Here is an 11,741-nt window from a genome sequence, read left to right as displayed (position 1 = left end):
ATTCTGCTGTCATGGGAGGCTCAGAAGGACATGGCCTTTCTAGGAGGACAGTTCTCATGTGGGACTGGGACAGGGGCCTATTATGTAGAAGACAAACCTTCTTCTTGGGTTGTGCCACTGCTCTTTCCAGAGCAGCTTTTAGCCTCTCCTCCTGGTGTCTCTGCTTTTCTCTCATCTTCTCTTCACGAAGCCTGTCATAGGTGAAGAGGAGAGTTATTAGAAGTTCTATAATCATGAAGTGTGAAACATCTACATTGTTATTGTTTGGAGATGAACGATCCAAATACAAGATTTCCATGATGATGACTGAATATTCAGGCAATGGGAAGGCATTTGATTTCAACATTTTGGAGAAATACTTCTCCCTCAGTTCCTGCTCAGGCACTTTCTGTACCATAGCCACTTTAGATCTTAGCCACCCCCTTGACCTGCCTTTAAAGGCAGGGAAGTGTGCACATAACCCGAGTATATCGATTGCCACAAACTATTCAGATCATTTTGAATGATGCCTTCAGTTTAAGACCAGTATAAGCCAGTTCTGCCTGTTAGTGTAGGCACAGACTCCAGACAAGGCAGTAGCTACCTACATCCCAGTGTTTTCAGGGAATGGTAGTGTCTCCTGAACCCTTTTTGTACAGAACTGGGTGCTTTGTTAGGTACCATTAAACCAAGCAGTTCTCAACTTGTGGCTCATTACCACAGGAGCCACATATCAGATGTTCCGTATCAGATAATTTACATTACTCTTCATAACTAGCCAAATTAGCAGTGAAAATAATTTTATGGTTGGGGTCACCACAATGTGAAGACCTATGAAGGCTGGATCATTAGGAAGGTTGCTCTAACCCTTGGAGGAAAAAGTTCTTTGACAACTGGAACTGTATGCATATTACTGTTGAAAACAAATTGTAATTGCACTCCCTGGTACTGTGAGGAGCCTGAGGTCATTTGGAAGGAGTTGTCCTCTGCTTAGATAAGTGTGTTATAAGAGCTGTCCGAGTCACCTTCATTTTTACATGGGAGAAATAATACCCTCCCTGCATCAGTAATGTAACAATATTAATGGCTAGTATCTTCCAAGCATATTCAATGATTTTATATTGTTAGTTTGATACATCACCCCTCTGAAGTAATTACCGTATCTTGTGACTTCTTTTTAAAAACACAGTGAAATAGACTAGACATTTGATCCCTCCTGTAGGTCACAGTAGTTGTAGCTAAAAGGCAAGCAGGCAGGCTTCGTGCTCATGCCTGGAGCCACAATGCTCATCTGCCTCTATAGTTCCCTTTGCTAGACCATGAACATTGCTTGTCACATTGTCATGTAATAGTGGCAGCTATGTTACAGTGATAACCGTTCCAAACAAAATGACCATAAAGACCTTCAAGTCAGTCTAAGGTTTCAGTCATGTAAGGTCTGTGGATAAATGAGTGGGGGGGTGGGAGTGCCAGCTAAACGTCACACAGTGTCACCTAAGTGTTGCCATTCCTTTATAGAGAGAGTCGTTTGTGGTCATCTAAGGACAGACCCTTCACCATAGTGTAGTTCCTTTACACGACAGCCCTAAAGAAATGTTCATATGACTTGAGACTCCCTCTGTCCCCCATCCTAATTAGGTCGCTTGTCTCTGGTAAACATAGTATTTACCCAGTCCTCGGGTCACAGTGCTCATTACAAATAGTAACGATAACACTCCTATTTCCTAAGAACATTCTCTATGGGAGGGCAGGGCTGAGTTAACTCCACTGCATCTCCATTTTGCAATGCTTGCCATATAGAGATTGCAGACAATAGAGTGGGACTTATGCCACTTAAGACAGCCATTCACTGTACGGAGGAGAAGACGGTCACAGTACTTTTGCCGTCGCTCCTTCTGTTTGATCCTTTCGATTGCTTCCACGTTCTCTTTGGGAATAGATTCAATGAGGTCGCTCAGCTCCACCAGGCGAGACTCCACTTTGACCAGTTTTTGAATTGCGTTCAGACTGCCAACCTCAGCATCTCCAATGCAGACTCTGTAGACTTGGTTAATCTTTTTACTAAGTGAGTCTATCAGCTTTTCCTGAGCGCAAGAAAAAAGCAGAAAACGTTCCATCACTATGTGGTGGCTCGATGTCAGTAAATGCAAAATTCCATTCTACTGTTACAAGTGGAAAGCTCTTAAGCGTCACCATCACCATCATCATCATCATCATCTAGTGCTGGGGATAGAACCTGGGACCTAACACATGGTAAGCAAATGTTCTACCACTGGGCTACACCCCACCTGCTCCATAAATGTTTCAAAAGACAAATCAGTGAGAACAAGTAGCAGGGAAATAGTTGTGTTGTAATTTATAGTCAGGTCATTATTACAGTGACACCTTGACTTGTATTAAAATATATACAGTATATACAAGTATGTGTATAAAAGTAATTTTGGTTTGAATGGTTTTTGTTGACCAGATTCCCTAAATGTTCCAAGTACAGAAAACACACATTTCAAATCACTGTATACCACCAATGGCATAATGTGCCCCTGCCCCATTTTTTATTGTACTAAACTCACTAAAAGCTTATATTGCCGCCTGATGGGTGTTTATGTGCCCAGTCCCTGTCTTGAGGTGGGGGGGCTGGAGGGCAGGGACTACTGCTTATGTTACTGTGCACACCTAAAACAGTGCCTTGTGCATAGCTACACACAATAAATGTTTGCTGAATAAATGAATGCTTTCAGAGAAATGTGTGTACAAGCAACAGATTCCTAGGCTGACCGAACAGCCTTTTAGGAGTTTAATTTTTGAGATCTTCACAGGGAAGCCATTGCTGTAAATCTAATCTAAAGAAAACTTAGGCCGAAGCCCGCCAATCCCTGTACCTCGACACTTCGATGTTTTACTTGATTTTGCAGTCTCTTGAGCTGGTAGATAATGTAACTTGGGAGATGAAAGGGGTCATCCGATATCGGCTTTGGCTGTCTGATATTCGTCAAGAAACTCAATAAACTTCTCAGCAAAGTAAATCGATTTCCATGAAGGTTCCTGCCTCATGATTACAGGCTTCTGCTCAAGAAGATGAGAATCACCATAAAGTCAAGAAAAACACACCCAAGGCTGATGTGACTCCCTCCACTGGGGAGACCCATCCTGGAACCATAAAGGCCTCACAGCCGCCATCACGTAAAGCCAAGGTCTGCAACTTCCAACAGCTTGTTGCTCCCACTTCTTGCTTTAACAGATGTTCCAAAGATCCTGTTTATTACAAAGCTCCTAGTTTCTCGCTTTCTAAATACTTTGTTTTCATTTATATTAAAAGGACAGCCTTTCCCTTTAAAACTTAAAACTTACAGAAATAAAATAACAAAAGTAAACCATAAATCCTGTTTGCCACAGTTTCCTCCTCTAGCATAGCGCTTACTTTGTTTCCTATTTATAGACCTCCGCACTTTCTTAGAGATCTTGGAGATGGCTAAAGGGCAGACAAATATAAAAAGAAAGAAATCGAAGAACCCCACCAAGGGGGCAACACACTTTGTATTAAAAATGAGAAGAGAAGAAGAGGAGGAGGAGGAATCTTGGTAGAAGATGTGGCTTATGTTTGTAACCCTAGCACATGGGCTAGGACAGTGATTGCCACAAGAGTGGGGCAGCTTGGGCTAGGCCACCTGGGTTATATTTTTTTTCTTGAAGAAAAGAGTTATTTTGCCCTAATGTACATGGGAATTTCAAGTATTTAATGCACGTTTTAAGAAAAACTGGTAGGAACATGTCCTTTTTGATGGAAAGAGACTTAAACACAGAGTCAAGGATGGACAGAGACTTTAGATGGAGCCTTTTCTTTATTTCTTTTTTTTTTTTTTGTCTTTTTTAGTCCCCTCATTAAACAGGAGAGGGAACTACAAGATGAAAACAGATTAAGAACTAAGAGAAGGAATGAAGGAAGATGGCTTACTATGAAAATGAGGATGACTTCCTGGTCCAATACAGCTAAAGGGCAAAGGAAACCGTGGCAGGAGGCAGGAGAGATGGGCAAATGGGTCCTTTAACCTGCCACTAGAGGGCGGGCTCAGACCAGAACCACACAAATTGGAGACCGTTGCAGCAGGCTGAGTTCACCAGGGCCAGTGGGCAGGAAGATGGATCCAAGACTGAGTACCAGGGTAACTCAGGTGTCTGTTGACAGTGAACGGGACCTGTTGGGACCAGAGCAAACTGGAGGGCTGTCTGGATGTCATCACGTGTTCTTTCTCAGCAGTCTGTACTTCAATCCATCCTCTTTTCTGTGGTGTACTGACTATGCACGTTCCCAACTGAACCTCGGGAGCTCCTTCAGTGCGCACACACATAAAACTAGAGACAACCAAATTCAGCTAACCGAACCAGGGGCCAACATTCCATTCCAAGGTCTCTAAAAGCAAATCATCGTTGCCTCTGAAAACCACGTGAATGGATGCCATAAACATTATGAGAGGGAAAAGCCATTAGAGGGCATAACTCCATTTCTATGAAGTTCAAGACAGCAAAGCTAATTGATGGTGAGAAACCAGAACAGTGATCACTTTTGAGGATGGAGAGACTGGGGTGGGGTTCCTGTAGGAGTCATTTATTCACCATCTGTGGCCTGCCGGGGGCTGGGTTCACTCTGAGAAGATTCCTCAAGAGATAAATTTATTTACATGTTTCTCATGATAATTTGGAGTTTAAATTTTTATTTTAAAAATATTGAATTGGGAAAATTTTAAGGATTGAATGCCTTTGTAATTGTGAAGGTTTTGAGGGGTTGTTTGTTTGTTTGTTTTTGTTTTCCTATGTAGCCGTGGCTGTCCTAGAACTCACTCTGTAGAGCAGGCTGACCTCAAACTAAGAAATCCACCTGCCTCTGCGGCCCAACTGCTGGGATTAAAGGCATGTGCCACCACTGTCTAGCTTGTGGATGTTTTAAAAGAATAAAAATACTCATTGTTGTAGGTTTGAATTCCCTAATTATTTATGGATACCAAAATTAGGTGTCCTTCATAGTCCTTAATAAATCTGAAGTGGGGGACTTAAAAATTAGGGATTTATGTTTATTCATAAAGGATTTTGTGTTGTATATTTTAAGATTTGAAGAAAATAGGGTTGAGGAAACAGGAAAACTAAGAAGAATATAATAGTTTTCTCTGGGCCTGGGTGAGGGTGCAGCTTAATTGGTTTAGTGCACTGGTTCTTAACCTGTGGGTCTCCTGTGACCCTTTCAAGGGACTGAATGACCCTTTCATGGGGGTCTCATATCCAATATCCTGCATTTTAGATCTTTCTATTACGATGCAAAACAGTAGCAAAATTACAGTTATGAAGTAGCAACAGAAATAACTTTGTGGTTGGGGATTGCCCCAACATGAGGAACCGTATTAAAGGGTCACAGCGTTAGGAAGGCAGAGAACCTCTGCGTTACTGCTAGTCTACTGTGTGTGTGAGGTAGCCCAGAACTGCATGAAACTGGGTGTGGTGGTATATGCTTGGAATCCCAGCCTCAAAGGGGTGGTGCAGGAGGAGAGCTTCAAGGTCATCCTCAAGGACACAGTGAGTTTGAAGCTAGCTTTGGATAATGAGATGCTGCCTAACAACGATCCTCAAAACAAAACCCTTCTAATTCTCCCATTTTTTTTCTCCCTCCATATCCCACACTGTATATTCTTGAAAGACCATAAGTTATTAACCCCATTCTCCAGAGTGTGCCTGCAAATTGTACAAACGTATACTTATGATTGTTAGTTTATGGATATCTTAAGGAACTTTTTTTTTTTCTCTTTTTTGGAGCTGGGGACCGAACCCAGGGCCTTGTGCTTGCTAGGCAAGCGCTCTACCGCTGAGCTAAATCCCCAACCCCCTTAAGGAACTTTTAAATCAAGTCTCTGTTCTCTGGGAATTGAGCCCTGGGCTTTTCACAAACTAGATTCTCCCTTCTCTTGGTTGACTCAATGTTTAAAAGTATTGAAGATGCCTCCCCGCCCCCAATAGTTACCCTAAAACTGAGATTAAAGTGGTTTGGTTGTGGTATGGATACCGTTAGATAGCAAAGATAATTTATCTCTTACTTAACAGTTGATCAGCTTCAGAATTATTTAAGAGTTGGATAGAAACAACACAAGCGTCCATCAGGTGAGTGTCAGTTGGTACAGTAGGCAAAGTACAGTGCAGAAGAGAGAATATTCAACACAGTCCTGACACACGCCACGGTGTGGATGAACCCAGAGAACATGATGCTTTGTGACACAAGCTAGACATTAAACGACACACACTGCTCAAATCCACTTATATGAGACCTGTAGAAGAGTTGAACTCAGAGAGTCAAAGAAGCAGATGGTGAGCAGCGAAGGGACCGGGAGCTCGCGTTAAAAGAGTGTGCTGCTTTTCTTGTACAAGATGAAAGGCATTCTGGAGATTGGCTGCAAAGCAATGTGAACGGATTTAACACCACCAAACTGTACCTTTTAAAAAGTGGTCAAGACGTTCAGCTTTATGCTTAAGTGGTGACGGAAAGGTTCTGGAAGCAGCCCCGTGGTCACAGTTATGCTACATGAAGGTTGAAATGCCGTTGAATTGCGCACTCAGGACGGTTAGGCGGCAAGTCTTTTTGTACAGTGTACCACCGTTTAAAAGAAATGGTTGATTAAAAACAAAAACGGAGAACTGAGCTGCTGCAGTCAACACATTTCCTGCCGAAGCTTTTGCTTGTAAGTAATCCTGCCTGTGTGTAGGTAGGGGAGGCTGGTCACGTTTCCTAACGCAGCCCATTCCTCGATCCGCCTCTGTCTAAACATCAAGTTCGCAGCGGTCAATGTGGTGTGAGCCCCAACTTGGTGGCTTTGGATTCGCATTCCAAGAAACAGCAGTGGTGGTTGGCGTGTCTTGTGGATCTGAAAACTAACGTGGTCATTCATTCAACAAACATTTATTGAGCACTGACACTTAAGGGAGCACTGAACTGAGCTCACTAACAAGAAGTTAGGACGGTCCCTGGTGGAGGGCTTTGGATGCGGCTGGGAAAGAGGAACCTGTCAATAAAATACGGGCGTTAGCATGTGTCACAGGTGCTGGGAGGTAAGCCAGTCTATTTAGGCCCAAAGAAGTTGACACACATTTAGGCTCAGTGCTTGGGCCAGTTCTCCATTCAGGGTTACCTGTGTAAGTTTACTATCTTCTGTCAGTGGTCACACGAATTACCACCCAAACGGTTAAAGGCAGCGAACTGCATCACACAAGCACACACCAACACAGAGGGGCCATTTGAAATAAATAGAACAACATTTTGCGTGAGCCCCAGGGTCAGTCTAAATGGTTGCTCTCTCGCAAATCAACTGTTTCGCATTGACAAACTAATTCCACCCTGTTTTTCCACACCCTGGCAATTTCTGGGTGGCCCTGCCTCTCCCCGAGTCAAGTGCTCAGCACCCAGGGAGGCCAGATCATTACCAGGAGACAAAATAAAATGTTACTGCAGGCCAAACCTGTACCTGAGCATCGGAATTGAATTCTCCGAAGTTGAAGAGCCTGGACCTCAGCTCCAACTCTGCAGCCTTCTCCTCCTCTCGTTCACAGCTCACCTTAAGCATGTTCTTATGCTCCAGAAGGAACGAGATGTTGTTGTTTCTGTCGCAAAGGAAGGAGGGGACCCCTGTCCGTAACTCAAGGTTGAGAGACTCAACCCTCTTGCTGGGCACCTGTCAGCACCTGGCACCCAGCAGCCACGAAGGGCGTCAGCGTGTGATGACATGGCCCGAGTGCGTGCAACTCAAGCGTGCGTGCATGAGTGCATCATATGTGAGAGTGGTGGTGGTGGGGTGGGTGGGTGGAGAGGTAGGGAGAGAGGAAGAAGGAAGGAGAAAGGAGGAGGGAGGAGGGGTTAGGGGAAGAGGGAGGGGAAGGGAGGAGGAAAGGGGGAGGGAGGGGGATGGGGGAGAAGGAGGGGGAGGGAGGAAGAGAAGAGATGGTGAGGTGGAGGATGCATGCCCGTGAGTGGGGCCTGTGCTCACCATGCTCGCCCACAGGTCAAGAGAGCAACCTCAGGTACCAATCCTCATTTTTCACCTTGTCTGAGAAAGGCCTTCTTTCCGTGTGTGTGAGGGGAGTGGGGGGGGGGGGTGGATGCTATGTCCTATGCGGAAGTCACAGACATCTTGGAGGACTTGGCTCTCTCCGGCTCTCTCTCTCCATGTGGAGTCAGGGACTGAACTCTACCTTGGCAGCCAGCCACTCTACCCACTAGAGCATCTCAGTGGCCCCAAGGTTCTGTTTTGGCAAATGCCAGACCGTCTGGCCCATGGCCTTCTGGACAGTCTCTTGTCTCTGCCTCCCATTAGGAGTGCTGGGCTTAACGGTGTGCACTACTGCGGTCTGGCTTTTGTGCAGGTTCCAGGATTCAAACTCAAGTTTTCATGCTTGGTCAGTAATTGTTTTATCCCCTGAGGCATCTCTCAAGCCTTCCAGTCAAGTCACCAGGAAGCAAATAAAAGCTTACATGCAGGTGTTAATTTCCATTAGAACACATTTTCTCTAGTATTGTGGATCCCCTCAAACCTCCAGACCGAAAACAGCAGTGTGTGGCCCCCCAGGACCCCCAGATGTCCTCAGATGTGGCTGATCACCAGAATAGCCTCAGGTTCAGGGAAGATAGATATGTCTGCTTAGCTTGCCTTCCAGTTCTCATTAAAAAAAAAAAAAAAATCTCCAGAGAAAGATTCAGACATAGATCCTTTCCCCTCCTAACACGCCCATCCTGGCTGGAGGACCACACACACACACTCAGGCTGGGTGAAGAAACTGGGATTGTGTCTCAGGTCCTTGCCTTCTGGGCAAATTGGTTCTGAAGTTTAAATGTAGTTTAACCTAATTGCTTAGAAAGATTGCCGTCAGGTTGGGGATTTAGCTCAGTGGTAGAGCGCTTGCCTAGCAAGCGCAAGGCCCTGAGTTCGGTCCCCAGCTCCGGAAAAAGAAGAAGGAGGAGGAGGAGGAGGAGGAGGAGGAGGAGGAGGAGGAGGAGGAGGAGGAGGAGGAGGAGAAGGAGAAGAAGAAGAAAGATTGCCGTCTTCTGACCCAGACAACTATTCCAAACAGGCCTACACCTTTTGTAATCTGATGGATACAAGGCTTCACTCTTTATAATCGGAGGCTCTTCTCAAAACTGTAGTCTTAGGGCAGAGGTAGCCTGGGACTCTGGTCTCCTCTGTACTAGGCCTGCTATGCTGATAGATACATTATGGAACAAGACAGTATTTTAAATCACAGAGAGTCACTTTGGAGAGTCACACCCATGGAAATTGCATTCATGACCCCCTCAATCTGTAGTGACAGGTAGCCCAGCGACAGCTGTCCTGGAGCCATTTCCACCTTTCCAGCTAGGAAAAAGCTTCAAAGAGTGAGAGGAGGCAGGAGGAAAGTTAAACTGAAACCAGCCTAGTCTGTCCAGATGTCAGTCTTCCTTTGTACCCATCATCATGTAAATCGTTCTTAAGTCAAACCCCAGCCCACACCAGGAGAGGAGCCATCATGAGTGGATGCGGTCTCTGGTTAATAACTGTTGACTAAGAAGAACCCACTCACATCTTATCCTGTATAAATCGTTCTCTTTTGTTGACATCTTCGAGATTCTCATCCACATCTTGGGAATACTGGACCAAGGTGAGATTCTGCTCTTCCAGCTCCGTGAGGACCTGCAGTAACTCCTCCGGCTCCTTGAAATAGATCTCTGGCATCTAATCAATCAACAGGGAAGAGAAGAGTTTCACAGATGCGCTCATGTGACTTGTCTGACAGTATGGGGAGGGGGGCTGTCATTCATCAGGTCTCCACCCCTGTGGCAAGCTACTGGAGAAGTCAACTTTTAACGAGGGACTATTTATTTTTGCCCTGGGACTATATATATATTGGTTAGATGCATACTGGCAGAGTACACGGTGTCAGGATCACATGGTGGAAGCCACTTCACCATAACCAAGAGGTAAAGAGAGAAGGCACCAGGGGTCCTCTTCCCTTTCAAGAACACACCTCCAATGACCTAACTTTCTTCCACTAGTCTCCATCTCCAAAGACATCACATCTCGGCAGATGTCACAAGGTCTGCAGTGGTGACCCCACCCTCCCAGCAAGAGCTGGGGACCACACTTGCAAGACAAATGTTTTTGGAAATGTCCTGAATCCACACAACAGTTTGGAGGACGAGGGAGGCAGAGAACATTGTAAAGGAGCCCTGTTCCCAGAGAGAGATGGTAGATGGAAAGAGATAATTTGGGGTCTGGGGAAAGGTGGGGGATATTAAAGAGGAAAAGAGGGAAGGAAGAAAGGAGAAAGGCTTTATTAGAAGAGAAGTGGAGGGTTGGGGATTTAGCTCAGTGGTAGAGCGCTTGCCTAGCAAGCGCAAGGCTCTGGGTTCAGTCCCCAGCTCCAAAAAAAAAAAAAAAAAAAGAGAGAGAGAGAGAGAGAAGTGGGAGGAAAGATGGGAGGGAGAGGTAAGAGACTGATGGAGGGTCATTTCCTCTCAAGGTAATTATTTGATAGGTCCTGGCTCTTTAAGAACATGTATTACCTTATGTAAGCATTCTCAAAGATGACATATATCATTAATACATGTGTTCATATTATTTATAGCAGCTATGACACAGACACAACAGAAAATATTCATAGATAGGTGGATAAAGGGAATATAGTGCAGATACACACAATGGAATGTTATTCGGTCTGAGACATTCTCTTCTACAGTGCATTTGTGTGGTTCTGCACATGTGTGTGCAGCTATGTGTGCACATGCCACAGTGTTGGGGCTTATAGGAGAGCCTCAGGTGTGGTTTCTCAGACACTGCCCATCTGGTTTCTTCCTTTCTTCCTTCCTTCCTTCCTTCCTTCCTTTCTTCCTTTCTTTCTTTTCCTTTCTTTCTTTCGAGACAATCTTTGGCAGGCCTGACACTTACCAAGTAGGACATGCTGACTGGCCAGCAACCCCCAGGGATCTGCCTGTCTCTGCTTCCCAGGTGTTAGGATTATAAGCTTTGTGGCACTATGCCTGATTTTTTTTGAGGGGGGGGTTATAATGGATTCTGGGTCTGGAAATCAGGTCATGCTGTGAAGAGGCACCATGGCCAAGGCATCTCTTATAAAGGTAAACGTTTAATTGCGGCTGGCTTACAGTTCCAGAGGTTCAGTCCATTTTCATCATGGAGGGAAACTTGGCAACATGCAGGAAGACATAGTGCTGCTGGAGAAGGAGCAGAGAGTTCTGCATCTGGATACATAGCAGCAGGAAGAGACTGAGGCACACTGGGCAGCTTATAAGAGCACAAGCCCACCCACAATACACCTCCTCCAACAAGGCCACACCTCCTCCAACAAGGCCACACCTCCTCCAACAAGACCACACCTCCTCCAACAAGACCACTCCTCCTCCAACAAGGCCACACCTCCTCCAACAAGACCACACCTCCTCCAACAAGACCACTCCTCCTCCAACAAGGCCACACCTCCTCCAACAAGACCACACCTCCTAATAGTGTCACTTCTTATGGGTCAAGCATTCACACAAGTCTATGGGGGCCATTCCTATTCAAACTACCACACAACGCAAGTACTGTACCTATTTGCTTGCTACCTAGCCCCATTGTGGCATAATCTAAATGAGCTTGGAGGACCATCATGCTAAGTGAAAAAGCCCCCGCCCCCAAATCCAGACCAATAGTGCACAAGATGCTCATTTAAATATTTATATATTTAAATAGCCAGTCTCTTAGAAA

The 11,741-nt window shown here is 45.2% G+C and overlaps 1 protein-coding gene across 1 annotated transcript in view; it reads right to left on the bottom strand.

The window, feature by feature from the left end:
* Ccdc38 (coiled-coil domain containing 38) overlaps positions 1-11,741 on the bottom strand; it is a 70,648-nt gene that overhangs the window by 1,302 nt on the left and 57,605 nt on the right. Inside the window, exons 17-20 of the mRNA NM_001447180.1 lie at positions 9,562-9,713; positions 7,476-7,611; positions 1,858-2,063; positions 98-191 (exon numbers count right to left, since the gene is read on the bottom strand). Coding sequence (NP_001434109.1) covers positions 98-191; positions 1,858-2,063; positions 7,476-7,611; positions 9,562-9,713 — 588 coding nt within the window. The remainder of the gene's footprint in view (positions 1-97; positions 192-1,857; positions 2,064-7,475; positions 7,612-9,561; positions 9,714-11,741) is intronic.

The sequence above is a fragment of the Rattus norvegicus genome, chromosome 7 (genome assembly GCF_021556685.1).
Source record: "Rattus norvegicus strain SHRSP/BbbUtx chromosome 7, alternate assembly SHRSP_T2T, whole genome shotgun sequence".
NCBI lineage: Eukaryota > Metazoa > Chordata > Mammalia > Rodentia > Muridae > Rattus > Rattus norvegicus.
This window is presented reverse-complemented; position numbering and strand designations above follow the sequence as displayed.